Consider the following 25,050-nt stretch of genomic DNA (forward strand, 5'->3'; position numbering starts at 1 on the left):
GTACAGAGGAGAGACCAAACACAGGTCTAGATTATATTTGTTTTGATTTAGTCTTCCTAAAGGAGAAGCTGCTATTCCAATATAATTCAAAATGCTGCATCCATGTAGAATAGTTCTGTGGTACTCAGTGAATTTTATGCATAACAGGGGAGAGTTAAAATGGATGTCAGATAACATTTAAGATATTCAAATGTGAAACTGGAGAAGGAAGAGGCAGGATTGTATTAGTTTCATTTTGCAGACTTCCTCTCTATTCCTTTCACATAATTTAAGAGATGGGTAAAGGAAAGCTATAGAAGAGATTTCAGGTTATGAAAATTCAGAAGGATCCTTCAGGGACGAGGAAGGAGAAGAAGAGTGGTTCATGCAGGAGCTGGAGTGGTGAGAGGCTGCCAGGCGTTCCCCAGAGGGCAGCTGCCTGGAGGAGCTGGCTGCAGGCCCCTCGCTCTGCCTGGGACACCTCCACCCTGCCACCAGCAGCACGGGGTGCAGCTCATGGGCTGGAGACACAGTTCTCAGTCTCTCTGGCTGATCTTGGGGGAAAGAATGGGTGGGTCTGCTTCCTAAGATGCTGCTGGGAGCAGTTCACAGCTCAGGTATAAACTAAATCCAGGAGTTCCATGCTGAAAGGGGAACACCTGACCAAGAGGAGTAGGACAGGTAACAAACTGGGGAAAAAGAACAAGGAAGTCTAGAAAATAATATGGAAATAATAAAAGCAGAGAAGAAAAAAAAAAACTATGAGCAGCTGCTTTTGTTGGATATAATAGTATCATTTAATTAAAAGAAAAATGTCTGTCATTAATTTCAAAGAGGAATAAAACAGGAAGACAGGAAATTTCTATCAGAGGAATACAATTTAGGTTATGAATTTTTCACCAAGAAAATCATATTGCTAGGGTTGAAATTCAGGGGGATGTATTGCTAAAAAATAACATTGTGAATGGGATCACAGAAAGGAAACCAATGGTGGAGTTTTTTTCAAAGGGACAGTGGAAAACTTGGTAATATCTTGGATGTGTGAGAAACAGAACCATAGTGTTTGGGGAATCCTTTCAGTGGCTGAGATCAGAAGGTCAGTTAAGGGTGGCATTGCTTCTGGGGGCCTAAATACCCCCACACACCACCCACCCTGCTCACATATTGGTGCTGTCTGAGCTCCATCAGGTTACCCTCACTAGGAAATGCAGAACCTGACAGGAATGAAAAGGGTGACTCGGGCTCCGGGGTTTCCAGGCTACAACTTTATTAGTGGGAACATTGCAAAGACTTGAGTAACATTTCTTTTTTTTTAAGAAACAAATGTACAGAAGAATTTCAGTGCTGATTTCAGTAATAAACACAGAGCATGTCTCTTTAGAAGGTGTTTGATCATACCTAAAGTTACACACTTTATATATAACATAATTACACCTGCAAATTCCAGAGTTAAGACTTTTTAAGAATTGTATTACTTTCCCTAGGATAACTTAAATACCCAGGTGGCATCTTTGTTTTTGCAGTTTACTGAAATTTTCACTGAAAATTTTTCCAGTTTACATCTCACTTATTTGATACAAAGTTTATTATTACTATCTCTTTTATTTCCTGCAGAAAGACCCTGCAAGAGAATTACCACTGTTTGACCCCCAGGACGTATTCTCCAAATACAAAACAAAACACGATCGACTCTTACCTGCAGATCACCCAGCACCACTGCAGGAACCTGGTGCTGACCTCCCTGCTTCCCTCTCTCTTGTACTTAGGCTTGCCTTTACTGACAAAACATCCCACTACAGCGTAGCTATTCTTGTTCTGCTGCTGCTAATATTACTTTCCTTGTATTTTCTCTGATGTCACTGTTCCAGCAGCTTTGTTGTACGTGTTTCCCATCATGGGGGTTTTTCTCAGAGTTTCTTTGTTGAAGTTTTCAGTGTCAGTGGCTTGAAAAAAAAAGTTTTTAAATAATACTGTCAGTACATATCTTTTTACAGGCAAGTTGTCTTAAACTTTCCAAACCTGCACTTGTTAGCAATGTGTGCACTAAACTATTTGTACAAGATTGGTTTGTGTTACAAATGTTGGGATTCTCTTATTAAAACTGGAGCTTTGCTACAGCGACATTAAAGCACTGTAATGAAGTACTATGGGGTGTGGTATTAATTACTGACAGGAGGGGGTTGGTAACTGGTGTGGAGCTGTCTTACACTGCTTCAGGAAACCTGTGGTGAAATACTGATGTGTTAAATGCAGGGGAATTTCAAGTTTTCCTCTCTTTATTCCAATGTGTAAAGGGAACACAGTAGCTACAACCTCTGTTTTAGATCTGACTGTTGCAGTTTTTGCCTTTCCCTAAGCTACCACACACGATGTAGGTCAGTCACTTGTTTTCATTGGGTTTCCTTACCTTATTACAGTATGGACATTCACCAAAGATGACATTAAAACTCTGTCTGCTAGAAGGAAGACCTTGTAGCCACTGCAACACAAGTAAGTGGATTAAAATTCGCATTTGTTTCATGTCAAATTTCAGAACCATCTATTACCAGGGGTTTTTCCAAACAGAGTTCATTTGATCAACAGCTGACATGGTGCATGTCAAGTCAGAGGCGGTATAAGCAAGACACGAGCGGCAGGTTCCCTTCCACGGGGAGCTTATGAATGAATTGTGGGTTAGAAGACAAGAGGCAGCACAGTGGCTGCTGCAGCAGTCCTTAAAGGACTCGTGCATCTGAAACTGAAGGGGGCATTACCTAATGAGCAGTGTGGCTCGTTAGGGAGCTCACCTCCTGGAGGCAGGCCCTGTGGAAGGGCTGGCCGCAGCGGGGCTCGTCGCACACCTGGTCGGGCGCGGTGCCGTCCAGGCAGTAGGCGTAGCAGATCCCACAGTCCTTGGCAAAGTCCTTCAAACACAACGTGTGTTAGCTCACAGGATGACTGGAAGGGACAAACAGGGCTGGCAACACAGGATTTGTCTTTGCTTTTGCATTTATTGTTAGAATTACTAAAGATTTTTGCCTTTAGTATTTGTTCACACCATTACAGCACAAAGAGTGACGCTAGTTGCCAGATGCACAGGAGACTGCTAGGTTGTATTTTATCCTCTCACTGAATTGTGTCTAGTTTGACAAGCACTTCATACTCTTGGGCCCCATTGTTTCTTTTTTCTTAAGCACAATGATTTGTTGTTACATTTGGACAGCAGGCATGAGACTTCAGTCAGGTATGAATTTAAAAATTTCACGAGTGCAAGCACAGCTACTCATCCAGGCTCACAGCACTGGCCAAATGAATCCCAACTTGGTGTGAAATCACCAGCATTTGGATGGCCTCCTGTGCCCTCTGAGCAGCTCTGCATAGTGAACGCTGAAGTCCACAAGAGCCTGTTTGGGTTTTCCCCATCCCGTTGGCTGCTCTGGAGCCCCCTCTGTCCCTGTCAGCAGTGCAGCCTGCTGCCATGAAGGCCACAGGAAAGTACCTCTGAGCAAAGGTTAACAACCTCCGACAACTGTTGCTTGAAGTTCAGAAGTCCTTATGACAATATATTAATCCATTTACCTCTCTTCTAAGTGTCTTATTTTTGCTGGCAATTATAAAGTGACCATTTAAATCTTATTCAGAAATAACGACCAGTGATTAACAAAAAGCAACTTACGCTTTTTTCTAACAGAGCACGTGATGGAAAATCAATGTCTAAAAGGTCTTTCAGGTTTTGTAACAGGCTGATTTCTGGATCCCTGCAGGTGGGAGAGAGTGTGAGAGAAAAAGTGAACACCAGGAATGGCAAACACCATTTGTTGCCAGCCTGTATTAGTAAAGATGCTCACCATAAGTGCATATTGGCGTTCAGCTTTGTTCTCAAAGGGTTAACCACTGCAAACAGCACACAGAAATAATTACATCTTCTTCAAGAGCCTCTTCACTCCCCAACCCCCCGTTTAACCTCTCCTATTTCAGCACTGAAGGGCAAGGCAGGGGCTGGGTTTCTAAAATTATTTAAAGTACCTAAGTCAGTGACTGCTCTTAGATTTTAGTTTGGGGAATTCGTCACACTAATATCACACTGGTGAAGAGATGATTACAGTGACTTCTAAAAGTTGGTGAAAAGCAGTGGTACAGGGAGCCAAGGACTTAAATATTTCCAAACACTATTTGGAGAGAGATATAGTACATGTTTTAATTTTTTTTAAAGAAAATTATGTTAAAATCTGAACACAATTGGGTGATCATCTGTATTACACAAGGTTCCCTCTAAACTGTGCTAGGAAGGCACTGGAAAAACGTGTCACTCCCAGAGCAGAACCAGGCTGTGGAGTGAGGCTGTTAGAGACCCCAGCATCTGCTGTGCAGAACTCTCCTGCACAGACTCAGCTCAATTCCTGGCTCAGCTTATGTGAAGCTTACCCTGGGAGTCTGACACAGCTCACCCTGGTACCTGCTCAGCAGAGAGCAGATCCTAGAGGAGAAACAAGCAGTGTCTGTCTGCTGCCTTACCGTGCTCTGCTCCGAGGAAGCAGCACTGGGGGAGCATGTGTGGGTGCTGAGGATCCACCTCCACGTTCACCGAGACGTTGCTCCCTGCCACGAGAGCACATCACTCACAGGGGAAGCTGTCTTTGCAGTCAGGGATTGGAAAACTGAAATACTAACCTTTTTTTTTTTTTAAAAAAAAGCTGTTAAATAGGTTAATTCATGCTGTTTCTCATTACAATAAATAGTCAAAAAGTTGGTAGGTATCCAAATTAGTAGTAAACATATCAGTATATGTTATGTATTTAAATTTCAATGGACTGTAACTGAAACCAGCAACTGATGGGGAAAAAAACCAAACCCTGCCAGTCTTGCATTTCTTTTAGACTTGCCTTAACATTAACACTCAGACTTATTTCTGAATAATCAGACTCGAGCTAGGTGACATAATCCAGTTGGAATCTTAGTGAAATTTTAAATGCAGTAGAAATCTAATTGGTATTAATCCCTCCATATATTTTACAGTCAAAAAGACAAGCTCAAAGACAATATAAAGCAGTAGCAGCCAGTTCCCTCTGCAGCAGACTCCCAGACTGAGTGAACAATGGTATATTTTTGAAATAGCAAATACTTTTCTTTTCCAGGATAGCCCATCATCCTCAGGAGCTCTGCTATTCATAAGGGGTAAGCAGCTCAAAAATGTTCTGGGTCCACGTTAAAAACCTCACAGCGAATTCTCTTCTAAATAAAAACAGGTGAAACCCAGCATTTTTTGTAATTAAGAGGAGGTGTGTGAGGCTGCCTCTCCTTGGAGAAACGGGAATGAAAGAAATCAAAGTTTAGTCATAACAGGACTGCCTGTGACTGCCAACAAAGGGCTCAGAGCCTCGTCCTGCCCCCTCTGCTGATCTGATGTGAGGTGCTTTTTGAGGCTTTTCTTTCCTTTTCAGTGGGCTGTGTCAAAGTAGAGCAGAACCAAGATAAAGCCACCCTGACTGCACGCACACAAACCCCACGAGTGCTGTCCGACCCATGTCATTTGAGCCACTTGCTGAACTTTTTCTGCCCCTCCCTCCACCCCCAAAGAGGGAGCAGCCTCAGCACCCCACTAGCTGCTTTCCTCCTCCACTCTACAGGCAATCTCCCTTTCCACGGGTTCCAGGGACAACTTAGGGCTAATTTGGTCTGTTGTATGTTCTCAGAGTTCTGCAATGTGCTGTTGATATTTTGGATTTAAGCTAAAACCCAGAACTCTCCTTTCAAAGATTATATTCCCCTCTGTATTCCTAACCTCTGACAGTGGCAAGTTTCTCCTTTGCAGTTACAAGACTTTTCATCCTATATATATATATACACACATTAAGAACTTAAAATGCCAGACATCAGCATAAGATTTAAGGTAATTTTTCAGATGGTTAACACTGTAAACCTCTAATTTCCTCTCTGATTTCTTTGTCCTTTCCACCTGCCTCATTTAATCCCCTTTTGACTGCACTCTACTATTCCTTCCACTCTTCCAGGGCAGGATTAATCTACAGTAATAGTCTGTTAAAAAATCTGGAATTTGTGAATGAGGTAAGGGCTTCATCCAAGCTGATTTTTTACAAATACTGATTTTTGTAGAGCTATCATGCAAGTCCTTGTTTTTTGACAGTTACCTGTTCATAATTTAAACAGACTATTTTACTGTGGAACCATAAAGTTGTAATTAACTTCCCAAAATGGTTCAGCATTCTGTGGAAGGTTTGTTTTGGGTTTGGTATTTTTTTAACACACAAAAGACTATTTTCCTGTGGAACCATAAAGTTGTAGTCCCAAAATGGTTCAGCATTCTGTGGAAGGTTTGTTTTGGGTTTGGTATTTTTTTTAACACACAAAACCAGGGAGTTGTGTCTTGCTGGTTCTAGGTGCCACCTTTCAGTTTCCTAACTCTAACAAGCACCATCTGACCAGATCAGCAAAGGGAAGCAGCACCCCAAGTCCTGCTTCTCAAATCCCCTGTGTTCCTCCACGTCTTTCCATACCTATTGCAATTCTCCTGGCTGTAGCACTGCGGGTGGGATTTTCAGGCTCCAGCACCCATGTCTTCCCATCAATCTCATCCATGGCATCCCAGAAATCTTTCAGCGATTCTAACGCCGCCAGGAACTGATTATAAATGTCTGTTAAGGAATTCTAAGAAAAGAAATTTAAATAGATTTCATCTAGTTTCCACCTACAGCTGTATAGAATATTTAAAAACCAAACCATAGCAATTTCAGAACTGATAAAATCTACTGTGTATCCAATTATATCACACTAGCATAAACCATTAAACCCCATAGTATTTTTAAATGAAAAAACAATTCGTTTTTAAGTGAGGAATAGTTGTGTCCCTATTGTATAAAGTAAATTCTCTAATCTTGGTAGTTCCAGCCTGTTGCATTGTAAGTACATCATACCTGGATTTCATAGTGGTTTATAATCCTTTTCAGAAAGCTTTTCTGAAAATTGGCAACAAGTATTACTTTGTGTTGTAACTTGTAACAAACTGCTATAAAATTAAAGTAAAAATCATCATCATCTACTATTAAACTTCTAAAATTTGGATATTTTGTCTCTATTTCAGCTGAGCAACACAGCAGTGCTGCCAAAAACAAACTCACAGAAATACCCACCTAACTAAAGTAGCTTATTTATTTTTAGAGACTAAGAACTATAACCTAATGATACCATAATTATCTCAAAATTAAGCAGTATAAAACCAGGTACTTAACATCAGATTTCAAGCCGTGTAAATACGGTAAGAGATGGAGAAACCATCTCATAATCAGAGGATTACACTGGAGATTTCAATATTTGAGAGTGGATTAGATGGAATCAGAAAAATCTTTCATTATACAGGACAATATAGAGAACAGCAACACAAAAGAAGTATTTTAAAATCCTCACTGAGTGCAAAAGTAACACTTTCTGCAGGGAAAGACTTCAAGTGGAGACAAGGCTCAGCAGGTGAGACCTCTCCAAATACAGACGCCCACAGGGCACAAAACATAAATGTAGGGAACCAAAGAGAGGTGAAGAGACCAGTTCTGTTTGGAGTAGTGCCCTGTACAGGTTTTGGACCAAAAAACAAGGAGGAGCTGGGAAGAATCATGAACAGAGCAGGAGCCATCAGAATGTGGCATCTTCATGGCAAGAGAGGAAGCTACTACAGGAAAAAAGTGGAGGTGTCAAGAAACTACACAAAGGTGGCAGTGAAGGGAGATCAAGGGTGAGGAGAAGTGCTTTGGAGACAAACTCTTCCCACATAACTTGTTTTCTCAAATTCTTTGGTAGGGAGAAACTCAAGAGCAGAAAAAAAGGAATTATTTGGGAGCACCAAAAGGTATTTTGAAATAGTTTACACAAAACACAACTAAACAAATGCATGACTAAAAAGAAGGAAAAGAAAAGAACTGACAAGACTGCTTCAAATAGGATAGAGATGGTGAAGTGCATCTTGAAGAACAAAAATGATGCAGCATGGGCCACATTTCAGAGATCTTTTGGCCTGGGAACAAGTTCCCGAGGTCAAAAAGAAAAAGCAAATTAAATGTTCAGTTCTTAAAGAGGTATTTTTCTACAAATAACACAAAATACACTGGAATTGCTTTGTTTAATATTTAGTAGTTATGTTCTTTCTCACCTGGACAAAAAGTAGTAAATTATATGAACACTCTCAGGTGAAGAAAAAAGATTTTTATATGTAATAAGTTTTTATATTTCACTCATACATATTTTAGGACAAAACAGTGTAGCTTAGATATAAAATGCTACATTTTTTCCTGCTGTTATTAAATTATATTAAAGTAGGAAAGCACTTAAGCAGAAAAGTGTGAATACTGCCAATCTCAAAATGTAACGCTTATTATCTTTAAAAGCATTTTGTTACTTTTATAATACCTGAAGTGATATAATAGTGTCAGTCACTTAACCACATCTTAGAGTATAATATCTTCATCTTAAGTACTATTATTTCCAGTATTTTAATAATTTTCACACAGTCCTGAAATGTGATCTTTTGTGCTCTGATGACACTTAAATTAATAGCATAATTTTCTGGTACTTGCAACAGTTGCTTTCCATTTTGATTTTTTACATTTTTCTATATCACACACAGATAAATCCTCTAATAATCATTTTTATCTTTATCTTCCGGGAATTCAAAGGGTTTCACTAGAAAAAAGAAACATCAAGGGATTATAACCCACAGATAAGTTTTAAAATCCAATTAATTTTAATACTAATTGTAATTTTTCAATGATGTTCCTTAAAAAGGTAGTTAAATCTTTTTTTTTAATGCACTGTTCATTTGATCTTATTTGCATGCTTCATTGATGTTGCCAGCTGTCTCCTGCTATATACAGAAATGCATCTATAGCTATTTAAATACATCACACGCTTGTCATGCAAACCATGAAAACTGTAACATCCCTTTTCATTTGATTAACCAACTAATTTTTGGTCATTGCCCAACAGTTTTAGAAAAGACCACTCATTTTTTTTGTTACTGCTAATGTCAGACAGCACAAAAACTGTTTCTTGGTCACCTTTGTACAACTGCATTAGAACCTGCGTGCAATTTGTCAGATACTCTTTGGAAAATAAGACACTGATAATCCAGGTTATCATCACTGCCTGCCCTGACTCTAAATAGGACCAGCAAAACCAAACTGGTTCCTCCATACTCTGGATCCTTTAGGTTTCCATGCTCATCAAGCAAAACAACACTATAAAACCAAAGAACGCTGTGGCTGTTGAATGTTGCCTTTGGTAGCTGTAGGGGACACCCAGAGCCAGGGCTGGTTGAAAGACCTCTCCAATTACAGAATCAGCAGCTGGACCACCTCCCCTCCATTGCAGCACCCAGCTCCTGAGAAAGCCTTCTGGGGGTGCTTGGTGAGTTTGTGACAGAGACTTGCTCTCTGATGTAGTGACCCTGTGCCCTTCAGCTCTCTGTAACGGCCACCATGGCAACTCAGCAGCCCCAAAACTACCAAGTTCACCAGCAAAAGGCATTTTCAGATTAGATGGCCTCAGTGTGTTCTTGTATGGAAAAATAAGAGTCTGAGAAAGTGTTCTTTTGGGATCCTCAGCTTGAGATCCCTTCACCTGGCTTTAAGAGGAGTGTTTTTATCAGAGCATCACTTCCTACGACCCTTGTTGCACTTTAAACGCTCCACATTCAGTGTGGTCAGTGAAAATCTGATATTCTCGACCTATCTCTTTGAGGGGAACATACCTTCTCTTCTACTAGGAAGGAGTAACCTGCAGGTTTTTTGTTTCCATTCCTGTCCTCTGCACTCTCCAGCTCATCACTGTTAGCTCTGCATGCTGCTTCTTTCCTTTTACTTTATTCCAATTTAAACACTTCCCCATGCTCACCCCCATTGCCCACGCACCGTTTCCTTCAGCTAAAGAAATGGACAAAAAAGTCTCTCCACTCTTGGTTCTTATTTCTAGAGCCACAGGGGCTGGGAATAATAAGGAGGAATTCCTGAGTCTGTGCCTGCCATAAAACCCACAAAGCCTTTCAGCAGCTCTAAAGAAGTGCTGTATGCCTGTATGGCTAATCTGCCAAATTTCAAATGCCTGCTCCAAATCCTGGATGAACTAAGTGTGAATCAAAGGGTAGTGAGAATATTCTAAGAATGTAAATACAGCACAATTTATTAAAATTAATTTTTTTTAAAAAAGATAAAGCCATCATTTTTATTTTCAATTTTTTTTACTACCATTCTTCCTAACACAGAATTTGCTTCCCCGAAATTAAAACCACTGCAGAGCCTCCTAATGGAAAATGTGAAGTAGCCTAAACTATAGGCACTGTTACTTGTTTGCCACTTATGCATTCTCAGATAAAAAAGAGTTTAACAAAGTGAACAGTTGTTGGCTGGACAAGGATCACTTGTACTACCTAAAGAATTTATGATTCCTTAGATTTGTTTGGAAACTGTTTATTTTTCAGGAACAGTAGTGCAACAATTTTCTCCCTCCTTGGCACAAATCAAAATGAGACAACTCTGAAATCTTTATAAAGTGTCTTGTCAACCATCTCCATATTTTGTATTTACAGATGAATATAAAGCTGGTGTCTGTGAAGCTCCTTTGCTAAGAAGCAGCACAATTATGATGCATCTTACTGTGTTTTCATTAAAAAAAAAAAAAGAATCTCATTGCTACCACTCTACCTTCTGAATCTTGTATTAGTTTCATTGTTGGCTGGCTGCATGACCTCATTAGTCATTAATCTCCACTCTCATGACCTTCATGTAGCCAGCCAGGTGGGCAGTGGTCAGTGTAGGAACAATACCCTGATGGGAGGGCAGCAGAATATAGATGCTCTGAAACTGCAGGTCCGTGCGTGCAGCGTGTGCTGAAATGTGGAGACAGCACATTTACCTGCTTATTTAGAAAAGGAATCTAACTGAAATAAGTAGATGTTCTTGCACTTGTCATTGAGAAGCACTCTGCATTTATTTGGCACTTGTAACAGTAGCAGCAGCAGCAGCATTGCCCTTGGTGCTGATTTCTTACTACTCTAAAATGTCTCCTCTGAGCCAGAATGCACTGGCTGTTGCTGCTCATGCTGTGAGACACCTGCACTGGCTACTAGGCTTGTCATGACGCACAAAACCCTACCATCTTCAGCTTGACATTGTGCAAGTTATAATTATTCATCCAAATGAATATGTCAGAGCAGCAGCAGCAGACCTCTCATCAGAGCGAAAGAAAAATACATCAAAACATTATCAACCCAGCAGGAAGACAGGGACCATAAGGAAAATTACCCATTTTTAATATGGATGCCATAAAGCCATGTCTATTATTATACAGAGGGGAAAAAAAAAAAAAAGAAGAAAAGGAAAAAAACATCCACCCAACAACCCCTCAAGTTTAAAGTCCAGGAGACTGAAAAGAACCTGAAATAGGCAACAGAACGCACAGGGGGGAGGTGAGGGGGAAAAAAAAAAATCAATTACCTGAAATCTATTTATATTTTCTTTCACAGAAATTTATCTTCTACTAGAACAATTGCATAATTTTAGTTAAGCCTTGCCAGTTTTTACATTAATGATAACCCAACAAATATTTAAATTTGAGAACTATAAGTATCAAAACTTCACGTTATTTTTTCTATTTGCCATTTAGGGACCAAAATTTTCAACCACTCGAGGAACTGCTAAATTCTGCTACCAGTGGTGTTTCAGCATTTGCTAAGCTTAACCCTTATTTTACCACAGCATGGAGACTGCTCACTGCAATGATTTCCATACATTTTGAAAATAAACACAATTACTACATTCCTTTTTTGTCCTACCAATGTTAGGTCCATGTCACTCACACAGCTAAGGTCACTATTCAAACCCAGCTGTCCCACTAAAGCATTTCTGCCAGCACAATGCCCAGGCTGTGGGTATTTGGTTCAGTGTTGGAGCAGGCTACCTGCAGCTAGAATTAGTAGCTCATCATTTCAGAGCAGCATCTTCAGTTACACACAAACATCTCCTGTTCCTGTTTGCAAACAGTCCACAGGTAATTCTAACTGTAAAAGGATTTTCAGATCTCCAGGGTTAGAATGTCATATTTTCACTGCTAGATTTTTACTTGGTTGTAGTGTCAATATTAATACATTTGTTCCCATCTTTAACTTGTGAGAGAAGACTGCTTCCTGTCGTGTTTTTCAGGAACATGTTATTAAAACATAAGTCCAGCTAGGAGCTTTAAAATTACTAACAGTAAACACAGAGAAGTAATGACTGTCAAAGATATTTGAAATGTTGTTAATTTGAGGCAACACAAATTGTAAGGCTGTAAGATTAATAAAATACTAATAAAAATATGTATAAAGTTGGAGGTTAGAAACAGTCCTTGAAATCCTGCTCGTAATATATGGAATCCAGTACAATTTAAAGGGGTGATGGGGGGGAAATCTGTTTAAATTTTTCCAAACTTTTTTTCAGTCAAAATTCTATGCCCATCTTAAAATCATTGTGATGCAACCTTCCAGCCACGTTCCCTCTGTAAATTGAGCACCATAAGGACAGGCTTTATTGATGGGTAGAAATCCTCGCGAGAGTTAGAGTTATGAAATGCAATCATTTATGTAAAAATCTATTTTCTCCTGAGTTAAATGAAATTAAACATCAACTATTTTCTAGAGATAATTCAAATTAACTTACATCTAAGTGGTCACATTTAAATCCATTTAATCAAGTACACATGCTCTGTTAAGGAAAAAAGATACATGAAATAATGCGAGTGACTAAAAAGAAGACCATGGCTCGTGGTTCTTTTTATTAATAATATCAGTTAAATATGAAATCAGAATTCTATTAAACTACTTTCCTGTTGTTCTTTTGATTGTAACTGAAAACTAGCTAGGATAACAAACTCAAGGGACCACCTTTTTTTAAATGTCTGTCAACTTTAGAGGGTGCTTCTTTTCTAGAAGACAAGGATTTCTTGTGCATATATTTTCCCAGTGTTATTCCTAAAGATTTTCAGCTGAAGTAAAAAAACAGCCAGAATGAGTGCAAAGCCTACAGCATGCAAGGTCTATCTGTATGACAAGGAAAATATTTAAAACACTATAAAAAGGAATATGAAGTTCAGGATTATTAGATTTACAGAAGCACATGTAAAAGTAAAATCCACAGAGAGGGGAAAAAAGCTGGGGTTAAAAAAGCAAGTCCAACCCCTCGTTAGAACCTACATATTGCATACATGTATCTCAGCTATTAAAGCAAGATGCAGAGAACAGCAGTTTACCTGTGGCATCCAGGAAACAGCAAACTGAACAGGAAAATCCACAAGGCAATCTGGTGGTTCTGTTGGATACTGAGGGAGGAAAAGAAAATACGATTTTTTTCTTTTTTTTAAGTGATTTAAAGTCAGACTGATACTCAGCTGCCAAATTTGATAACAAAATATGAGCACTTCAGACATCTTGAGAATTTGGCTCTTAGAAGAAGCAGTATGTAAAGCATTTTCAGAAACAGTTAGGAATGTTAATTATCATTTAAAGAAGAAATCTACATGTAAACAGTTTTCCTAGATCAGTTTTTAGTAAAGGCAGGAGAGTCACAGTTTTCTGTGTTCAGTGTTCACAAAGACACATTAAAAAAGAACTTCAGACAAAAAACATACCACATTTTTAAAAAATTCTCCTCAATTACCTGTACTGGATAGGAAAGTTTAAAAACAAACAAAAAAACTCTTTCATGAGTCAAGAACTATTTTTTGTTTAAACTAGAATATTGCCCTGATTTGCAACGTTTTTTGTTTTGAAACTGAAAGTAACCAAAGTACATAACTATTTAGAAAGAGATCTATGAACATACACCCAAAATTAAACCTCCCCACCCCAAATTAAAAGGTATCAATGAGGAAAAGAAAAAAGCACTGTATTAAGAATACTGAAGCTATAAAAAGGTTTGATAACTCCAAAAATAATCACTATTCATTGCTCCAGTAAAACAATTGCTATTCAGCACTCAGTGTAAAATCTGTTGGAAAAAAAATGGTATTTTTGAAAAATAAAGTAGCAAAGGAAAGAAACATCTATAACACAAACTGTATCCTTTCTAAGAGCACCTATCCAAAATTTGATTCACCTGAGAAGTTGCCTCCTTCAGTCCTGTGGAACTTTTGAAATTCTACCAATGATGTACATGGCAGTTTTAGTGAAATTGTATTAGTACTGCATCAACTGCCAGCACAAGAAAATGTTACAGAGAATCTTATTTGAGGAGACATATGAAAAAAAAGCCCCAGCTTCCTCACAGAATTAAAAAGAGTTAAGACAAAGAGGTGAATTTTAGCAGTGCTGCTTCCCATAACCATTCTCCTTCCAAAGTAAACCTCTAGAAACACTGTCCTTATTTATCAGACATCTGGCAACCAATTTATCACAGTTTTTAAAATGTGGCTTTATTTTGTGTAAAATGTAATTCTACAGTAATTAGCCTCAAACTGTTCTCTATGGCAAAGAGCAAAAAAAGAAAGACAGCTTCCCTAGAGCATCATGAGTTTGATATTAATAATAATCTACTGGATTTATGGATTTCACAGAAATTTGTTTAAACTCACTTTCTACTCTCCCTTCATTTGTGGTTTCTGTTAGGTATCCACTTTCTGAAGACAACTCTTACAACTTGAATACCTTGTGCCTTACCATTTTATCAAACTGGTGACAGACAAATTAAATAACAGTGACAGCAAGAGAAGCAAATCAACTACTTTGGGCAGGAGGCAGTTACAATTTCCAAACAGAGAGAGCCACAAAAGCTGGTACAGTTTCTTCTGTTGTACTGGCACTGTTCTTGTACTGTAGGTATTATTTTTCACAAACTACTTCAATTCTTGCACAGAAATGAACTTGTTTTCAATGTATGAAAGTATGCCTAGAACAAAGGACAATTTTTCTTTAGGATTGGGTTTTGGTCTACCTCACTGAAATCCCAGCAGCACCAGCAGTAGCCAGTTATGTGGCTACTTCCTTGGTAAGTCAATTCATTTTATGCTTTTGTAGGGTGCTTTTTATGCTTTTGTCTTTTGTAGGGTGTCTTTGAACATGTGTTGCAAACAGATTCTACTAACTTTGTATTACTTAAAAACAACCCAAACAAACAAACCAACCCACTACAGTATTTTTTCCCTGCATGTTCAGTCAAATTTTCTTGTTTTCAGAAAACTGCAACAGTCATTTATTTAATTTGTGAATGGATAAAGATTTCTGGACCAGGCATTTTCAACCAAATAAATTGGAAAAAGTTATACAAACACATGGTTTGGCTAACATACCTAAATATGACAGGACTTTCCCAATTCTTCCATGTTTTACTTGATTGCCTCAGGACACTTTACAAATGCAGTTCATAGAGAGCAAGTGTTTTGGAAGGACAGTTCCTCACCCAAAGCACACTGAGACAAGGGTAACAGGTGGGAACACGTGACAACACATTAATGAAGAGTGCTCAGAATACATCTAAACTGGTAGGAATGACAGCAAGGGAATATTCAGGGGATTATCTCAATACACATGATAACCTTATGAAAAAGAATATCCTAAATCACTTATCAAAGTGTTTCTTCCTGAAAACACTGTCAGGCTTATAAACTCACTTCACAGTACAGCATCCATGAGGACAAGGCTGAACAAACCCATCTGCCCAAGCCCAGATGAGAGCCAGCAGTGTGAGGTTTAGCTCACACACTAACCTTAATCAAAGAAACAGCACAACAAAAATAAACACTTTCATTAAAACAGGTTATCAAAAACTACTCCAGCAAAGCCTTTTCAAATGTATTAGATACGTGTATCAGGAAAACTCAAATGCCTATGTCACCAAAACCATGATTCATATATAAATGTTCTCTTGTGGCAAGTTTAAATGCCAGCCATGGTTTAGAAAGGACAAGCAATTGATCCTTCATCATAACAATCACTTGGAAAAAAAATAAATAATTGATGATTACTTGTTACAAATAGAGTTGGATAATCTAGTCTCTTTATTACACAATATCCTTAGCTGTCAGACAGTGCTTTCTTCTGCTATTAGGAGTCCCAACTTCAGATGTTTTCTTACTATAAAGAAAATACACAAGCTCTTGGTTGCCCTGACTGTGCAGCAATAAGTTAAGGCTCAACAGACCCAGGTGATGCACAAGTGGAATAGTGTTTGAGCAGGGCAGCTGCTTGGGAAAAACAGGTACTGCACTATAGATTTTTTTCTGCACTTCTGTACTTCCAAACAGTTACAATACTTCTCAGCTGCCATAAATTCAAGAAAATACAGGGCACAAGGCTGCACTTAACTTCTAGCATCAGACTAAGTATGGGCTAAGCAGCTCCCTTATAACCAATGACAGTACAGTCTGGTTGCTCTCTTGCATGTTAAACAGACCATAATTGTATTTCCTGATATATCCTTTCCATCAATGTATTTAATAGTGGACTGACTAGCAAGTTAATTATGCACTCATTACTCTGTGCATGTGGGATAGTTTTACTCTTTGTTCGAAATCTACTTTAAAAACCTCAATTTCCAAACAGTCCTTTTCCCCCTCTAAGATGAAGTTAGCTTGTCTTATGAAAAACCAAACAACTGCTGGCATTTAAAGGAATACAGGATGTCTGTGAAGGTGAAATCTAATCTTACAAGACCATGGCCACTCCTCATCCCTTCAAGACTACTAGTCCAGATAATGGACCAACGATAGTCCCAAAGAACAATGTTTAGGCACTTTTGGATCCACTTTTCCCACCAGACTGATTTTCTGAAAACAGCAATTACCCTACAATTGTCACCATACAGCCTGGATAGTCATAGTTTCTGACAGGAGATTGAGACCTTGAAATGAGAAATTCTATGAAGAAACACTCTCAGTTCAGTTCTAGGTACCATGAGTGATTAAAATTTTTCTTCTACACACACCATGCATTTGCTTTGCAAGCACTGTCAAAATCAGGCAATTCTTTAGACTAAAAAGAAATAAATTAGCATAAGGAACTCACTTCTGTAGTCAGTTTTTCATAAATCTTTGTATCTATAGCTTTTATGGTGACTTGCTAAAGAAGCAACCCAACATTCTCTAATTGTTTTTATATACATAGTCTCTGGATGGAGTGATAATGAATCAAAGTCTTCCAGATGGCTTTGTTTGTAATCCAGTAAAATAATTGCAATATCATAAAGTGTTTTTCACGTGATGCACACTTCACATGAAAAGATTCTCACAGATAACCATAATGCAGTATTAATTTTAAATATAGTTTAAGACTGAAAACTTTCTCTAAAATAAAACTTCTCTATAAAAACTTCTCAATCCCCCTCACCATTATCTTGCAGAACTGACATACTAACCGACTCTCTAAAGTCCTTATGAATTAAGAAAAAAAACATTTATTTCAAGGAAGCCTTAAAATATTATCACCCACATCAATTCACCTTTGCATTTAACTTCAGAGTGATGAGATGCTGTCGACCACAAGAGTCCTCAGCTTTTAGCTTGATTGTGCTGAGCCCAGTATCCACGTAGGCGACTCTGGAAGAGAAAAGAAAACTCTTAGCAGCAGGGTGAGGTTGTACAGTTTGCAATGTCTGCAGTGCTCTGATTAGTCTGTTACAAATATTAATGGGAGGAAGTCCTATATGCCAGGCATCTCTGCTGTTGAGATTTACTGCTGTTCATAGAGCAGTCCACTGCTTGCTGCAGTCATCTGTCTGGGGGTTATTTACAGCGTGTCACGGCTCAGGCTGTGGTCAGTGAGCACTGTGTTTCAGTTTTCCATCACTGGAACCTTTGACACACACAGCATGTTCCTGTCAGCCTCTACTTATGTACACATTAAACTTCCTGTCAAATCTTTGATCCATTTCTGCAGTTTCTTACTGTATGAGATTTTTATGCTCCTGATTTGCTTTTCTCTTCAATGAAGTTCTCTTTTATTATCAATACTATTATTGTGGAAAAATTCAGTGGATATTGGTTCATATTCTGAAATTGATTTTCCACAGAAAACAGCACCCAAACAGGTACAAAATGAGTTATTTATGATGATTTGCCTCTGTTTCATGACAGTTTTACACAGTATACATGCACCCAAGCAAGTAGCAAGTACATATTAAACGTAAATAAGTTTTAGAACTTCTGATATACTCACTGACTCTTTGCTTAAGATGTCACTGATTTGTGCTTCCCACAACAATGAAGATGAATACGATTGTAAAAGACATTGTTCTCTAGAAATATGTTCTGCTGAGTACCTTCAACAACTGCCAAAAAGGTTCAAACTTCTCCATATATTTACCAGGGAACTGGGCACATGAATATTGTGGAAAAGATTATTATCTTGTGTAAAGATAAAAAGCAGTCTGAGATTACTGTACTACTTACCATCTAGACTGATGGCAAGGCCTATCAGAGTTCAAAGAAAGAATATGCTGCCTGGCCCAAGGAACTGTTGTCTTGGGTTTTTTTTTTAAATGCTGGGAAAAATGGTTCTCTTTCAACTGAAACTGGCAACCGAGTTCTGGAAGCCTGTACAAGAAAAACTAGACATATCCCAAAGGATGTGCACATTCCCAGGAAGCAAGTGAAAAGAAGAAAATGATCTACTGAAATGACAAAGCCTCAGTATGAGGGAACTGAAGAATACAGCTAGAAAAACCAGTAGTTGTAGCAAGGAGGGAGAGAGATTTTTTCAGGCTTAATGCTGACTAACTATAATGCAATATTAGATAGTCCTGCAGAATCCTGGGCATATTTTGACACTCCTTTTCTCCACAGCAGCTGAAAGAAATGCAAGTCTTGATACAATTGTAATGCAACTGAAGTCAATTAAACTGGAGTTTTTTTGAAAGAATTAGAGCATTCTTCCCCTAATTGAAAAAAAAAAAAATCATTACTCCCATTTTGTTCCAACTTTACCTTAAAATTACATCACAAAGTTTTATAAAGATAAGAAACTCCCTATATTCCCCCAAAAGCAAGCATTTGTAAAAGGTGCTAATAGGACTAATAACAGCTGCCTGTTTAATTATCTACTAGGCAGATACACCACAAAATGATTTCCAAGTTTTGTCTGTTATTCAATTTTTAATATATTTTTCGTTTTAGAAAATTTAAAGTATCTTTTAAAAACAGTTTAAAAATGTGACTTTCTGTGACTGAGCTTGGAGATAACAGAAACACACTGTAAAAAAGGTAGATCCTCACCACTATCAATCACCACTACAATCCAGAGCAATCTGGACATTCTTATGACTTTTATTCAAAAAGAAGACATCTGTCAGTCTTCTATTAGTAGAAGACAACTATTCAAGCCAGGCAGCACAGCACTTTTTAAGTCTTATTTATTCAAAGTGTTATTTATTACAAACCATGCACTTAGAGGTTTTCTAGTAAAACCTTCTATTTGCTTTCAAACTTTTTCCACAACCAAGAACACCAAGGAATAAAAACCTCCTCAGACAAGGGGCATACAAGGATGAAGAATGCCCAGAATGAAAATTCATAGCTTGCTTTCCTTCTCCACAGAATGTAAAAACAGTAAACTGCCTCCAGGGAATGAAGGAGAATTCAATTTTCCATTTAGAATAGAAAAAAGAAACTCAGCAGCTTTGTGGCTACTCGTTCTGCAACATCACTCTACCATTCTTTGGATAAGAAAAGACAAAAGGGTCAGTTACATAGGACTGGAGAAAGTTGGACAATGCTGTAAAAGTCCTAATTCAGTTATAGAAACCTTTATTTCTCTGCAGGCTCCATCATTTTATCGTACAGAAAAAAGGAATGACCGTAAAGATGGAAGGCCTCAGTTAACCACTTGAAGTGCTGTCATTTGACACAACACACAAATGATTGAGAGCACACAACAAGGGAGGATCTCCCTGGAAATGGAGGAGGCAAAAGATGATATTTTCCATGGAAAAGCTGGCAGGTACCAGGCAGAAAAGCACCAGGACTTGAGACAAGTGGGATCGTGGCTCACACCACGGACTTAAGAACTGGCAACCTTTATGACTCCACATGATGGTGATGAGAGTTCTACAAATGTTTTATTAGTTGATAATCTACCTTCCCAAGGTAATGGTGTCAAATCTACTAGCAAGATGATGAGATCATACTAGAAAAGCCTTTCCTATAGCTTAATACTACTACACAGGTACTCTCTCCCACCTCACTGATTAGGTTCATGCTGGTATTTTCCCACATTCCCAAAATGAAAGAAATATCCTTCCCTGAACACATCAGATGTTAAGGCAGGGTTGGAAATTTGGTACAACTTTATAACCTGTTGATCTGTGAAGAGGCCTTCTTAGTAGTTCATTACACTATTAAAAGCACATTAAAATTAGGGGTGGAACTTACTAATGCACTATAAAATCACCTCTCCAGGTTATTCTCCTTCCAACTCATAGTAAACCAGGTATGATCCTCTGTGTATAGCCCAGCCCTATGATGAATGATTGATTTCTCCAACCAAATGGAGACTTTACCTGTAATATAAGTCAACCAGCTGCAATAGATGACTACACTGGACAAAAGCACAGTGTAAGGTGTGTGTTTACATGAAGACTGTCCTTGCCTAGAAACCAGGTCACATTCTGCCCTAGAAGCAGATTCTTTAATGTTTACTATGCCATTAGTTTATAGGTCAAAGAAGAATTGATTTCTTAGTAGTACTATCGCACCTTTCAGCTCAGTTATTTGAGACTGAAAATACACCTTCAGTTGATACAGGTTTGTTGTTTGGTTTGGGATTTTTTTTTAAATGAAAAACAAAGCAGCAGTGTTTTTAAAGTAAACCCAGTTTCTCAACAGGATAAATTAACAGCACAGATACATTTGGGATGTCCGACTCACAAATAGAAAAAAAAGAACAGATATTCTAAAGATGCTGTCTGTTAAGAAATAAAATAAACATACTTATTCCAACCCAATATTTCTAGGTCTCTGACAAGACAGGAGTAGTATTCTGGCGGCCGTGGTATGTGCAGGTCTTGTGTATTCTTTAAAGCAATTTCCTGTTTAAAAGAACATTAAAAACATCATTAAGAGAGATTTCAATATTTTTGCATCTATTTAGTCATGTGATTTTTCCCATTCATTCAAAAATATTAAGCTTATGTAAAATTAAGTGTACACTGCATTTGTTTTGTTATAGCCTCCAGCTAAAGCAGACAAAGAAGTTGTTTAGTAAATTACTTCAGATACTGGTAATGAAAACATCTGCAATTAGAAAAATAAAAAACACAGATGTTGACTACATAGTCTTCAGATGCAAATATCAAATGAGCCTCTTTTTCAGCTAATAAATTTGAAGCCAAGCATCTTGACTGAAAGAACTTTTCAAAAGAAGGTTCTATTAAGCCCACAGCTGTCTCCTGGGCTCCACAGCCACAAAAGACAACACATATATGAAATCTCTCATATTATTTTTAAGCAGCTATATACAACTTCATATAGCAATCCAAAAAAATAAAACAAAAAAAATTGTCAGTTTTAACATCGTAGGATCCCAGAGTAAGTTTTGGTACAGATGCTCATCAAGTATACAATAATGCCTCAAAACAAAATAGTTATCAAACAGGTATGTTAGTTATCAAATGCTATGTTAGAGAGAAAAACAAAATTCAACCAGATGTTCCACATTCTAGCTGCTCTTTGGAAGTATATTTAAGTTAAAATTATGCTTACAGGACAAATAAATTAATGAAACTGAATAAAATTATTAATAATTTAATATAAAAGTTAATTAAAAATAAACATAATTTAGAATAAAATCAGTATAAGAATAATTTCTGCCCAGTTCTCCCACAGCATCTTCTGTTGTTTTTACTCTCTGCACTGAGGATCACTGTCTTACTATTTGGAATGAATTATACTTTCATTGAATTCTCATCTCCTGAGTGTTTGTGTACCCAGGCAAACAGACTGGAATAACTATTGTGAGATATCCAGAACAGCCACACGTAGACCTCCTTTTTCAGCCCTGTTCCAAGAGCCTTTGCCTGGTTTAGCATAATCCAGTTGAACCAGTCCTGGGGAAGGGCATTCCCAGCACAGAGCAGTGTAGCACCAGGAGGGCATTTTTGTTTTGTTTTGAAGAATTCTTGCTGTGGTTTATTTCTGAGTTGAGTAGGTTGTAAACAAGTACTCTTTGCCAAGAATACACATAGAATAACGTTTTACTAACAGACAAGAAATTGTCAGTTTCTTCTTGTGAACTGAGGATTTTGCTACTCTTCAATCCCACGTTAGAAAAACCTAAAAAATAAAATAAAAAAAAAACAACAAAAAAAACCCCAAACTAAAATCACCAAAAAATAGCAGTCTATAAAAAAAAAAGCTTTCTGCATTTATTGGTCAAGTTGTCATGCAGGTGAAAGCACCTTCAGCAAGGCACTGACTGTGTAATGCTCTGTATGATTAGAGGCTTTCTTTACCATCTGGACAATTATAGCAATTCCAAGAAAATAATTGTCATGAAATTCATACAAATATTACATGAACAGAATATATAGAAAATTAAGTCTTCCTTAGGAAAAAACAAATCCATCTATCAAACAGTAAACTGTAAAGAACTGAAAGTGATAACCAAAGCTATGAGAATGTCCCATCTCCCACATATATATTCTGTCACTTACCAAAACAGTTTTCAGCTCCACCATAAAGCTGACAAGGTCTGGACAGCTGTGCAGCCTCTGGAGGGAACACAGTATCAGTTTGTAACTTTTAGGGGTAAACAATTGCAGTCTGATTTTCTAGTACTGTCAAACCAACTAACATTAAATCCCCAACCGTATACCACATTTCAATATTTCAATTAAAGAACAAACCTTGCATAGTACAGGAAGGTTTCCTGGAAATTCACTTCCCTGAAAATTCACCATCACCTTCATCACATCATGTCACATTACATTTTTTATACAGTTTACAAAGACTTTACAGTTTGTGTATTTATGAAGACATTTATGAAGATTTTAGTCTTCCCCAATGAGAAAAGAAGCTTTAGAATCACTCAAAAATGTTTCTTGGTTATGTTTTCTCTAGGAACTCTCCAGACTCCTCTGCTTTCAGATGCTGTCCTTGATGAAGGATCCCTGTCTATCTTCAGATGCAGGACATATTTACACTTTGTTTCCTCAGGGCTCTTTGGTTACTCCCAGCTCACAACCCTTGTCCTGCAAAGAGGGGCACAGGCCATGAGATGAAGTGTCTCAAGTGGGACGTGCCCTAAAGATGCCCTCCTAGACACAGAATATTCTTCCTGACTGCAAAGCTGTTGTGTCCCTTGCTCCAAAGTTTTTTCTGGATAGGGAGGTTTAATTTAGATTCCTTGACTGCCTACAACACAGAATGAGCTAGACCTACCAGTAGGTAATGTGAATTATTTTTTTTTTGCATTATGAACAGTTCATTAAAAAATACATATGTATAAAAAAGAAAAAAACAATGATTCTAATTGAGATTAAAGAAAAATGCTAGTAAAATGTCAGTATTTATTAAAAATCATTCTATCTCAATCTTTGAAAAAATAGATCTTGAATAAAAATAAATATTTATTAAATTGTATCCATTTCTCTTTAGATTCACCTGCAAATCCTCAAGCATTTCAAAGAAAATCTTGACCATACAATGAGAGTTCTTTAACACCTTTAGAATAGATGTGTGAGTATAAGATTTTCAGAATTCTTTTAAATATACATTTAACAGAAATGGTTTTAAAAGTTGTATACCTGCTTTAAAATATGTCGATACCCATGCAGGATCTTCTTTAGCTGCCAGCTGCACTCTATCCTAGACAAAGAGTATTTTGTATAAATTTTAAATTCTCAGTATGTGATTTTTGAAAGAGATCAGAAAGTCTGCTATGCAATATAAAAGTTTTTCCTATAAAAACCCAAGTAAACAATACTTCAAAATTTCTTTGAGTTTCATGTTCAAAGTTATTTAAAACTTTCAAATGTCACTATCCCAAAGCCCATTAAAAATTAAGCATTTACCTACAAAAGCCTGTTCTGAAAACAACCTAACTCTTGCAAGCTAATAGGACTTCATCAAATATGCCAGTATTTAAAAATTTAAAATATCTTGAAAATGTCACAGTTGCCTATAATGTGTTTTTAAGTATCCAGCCTGGGCTGTGATAGAGCTGACAAGTAGCACATCTGTTCCCAGGCCGAGGCAGACAGAGGGAAGGCAACTTTCAGGATCAATCCTTGCAGGTGTGATACACACAGTGCACACCCACCCCCAGATCACTGTGATGAACACAGGATAAGAACAGAGCTCTCAGAGAAAAGCTGAATGCTTATTAACAGGAAGGAGAAAATGAAGTTAAAAAAAGCTGTGCTAACCACCACGTGCATAACTGCTTAAATCTACAGCCTTGCACAGAGTTTTGTTTCCCAAATGGTGACACAGAAATAATCTGATTTAAATGAGCATTTTTCCCCACCCCGAGTAGTTTGATTTGTATATAAATATAACCAATTAATTACGACAGGTTTCAAAGTTAATTAACAACAAAATATTTTGATATAAGCAACGTTCATTGTCAGTGTTTATTACCACTGATGCTGTACAATTTTGTCATGAGGTTAAGTTGAGACCAGTAAGAATTAATTACCAACACTGATATTGGGGAAAAAAGAAGAGTAATTAATATGCATATTCAACTTTGCTATTATCAGAATAAAATTCTGTTACATATGCTTACAAATTGCTTTGTAACACTCTCCTACCTGGCATTTTTCAGCTGGAAAGGCTCTGGTAGCAGTATCCTGATATGGAAGTCTCTACCCTTAAAAATAAACAGTTAAAGGAAGGTCAGCAAAGTTGGACAGGTGTGGGAAGTATTCCCCATAAGATCAGCTTCTATGAAGAATGTTTGTCTTATCTAGCTTTCAGGAATATTATTCAGAATTTCTTTCTTTAGGAAAAAAAGGAGTATGAGTGACAGGTAGAAATAAGACTGATTTTAATTCTGAAGTTGAAATACTCTCAATCTCTAACTCACAGGACTCAGTAAAACCTTTTTAGTGCAGCACATTTCATAAAGCAACA

General features: G+C 37.7%; 1 protein-coding gene across 1 annotated transcript; it reads right to left on the minus strand.

Moving 5' to 3' along the window:
* Positions 1-1,886: 1,886 nt before the first annotated feature.
* FANCL (Fanconi anemia, complementation group L) lies at positions 1,887-24,787 on the minus strand (the record flags this gene model as incomplete). Its single annotated transcript, XM_008944428.1, has 13 exons — positions 1,887-1,922; positions 2,387-2,458; positions 2,766-2,882; positions 3,635-3,716; positions 3,807-3,852; positions 4,474-4,557; positions 6,474-6,624; positions 13,243-13,311; positions 17,424-17,520; positions 20,908-21,005; positions 22,629-22,685; positions 23,721-23,781; positions 24,729-24,787. Coding segments are annotated over 13 exons (1,029 nt in total), but the record flags the coding sequence as incomplete, so codon positions are not given.
* Between the last annotated feature and the right edge of the window lie 263 nt (positions 24,788-25,050).

Source organism: Merops nubicus, unplaced genomic scaffold (genome assembly GCF_000691845.1).
Source record: "Merops nubicus isolate BGI_N331 unplaced genomic scaffold, ASM69184v1 scaffold21547, whole genome shotgun sequence".
Lineage (NCBI taxonomy): Eukaryota > Metazoa > Chordata > Aves > Coraciiformes > Meropidae > Merops > Merops nubicus.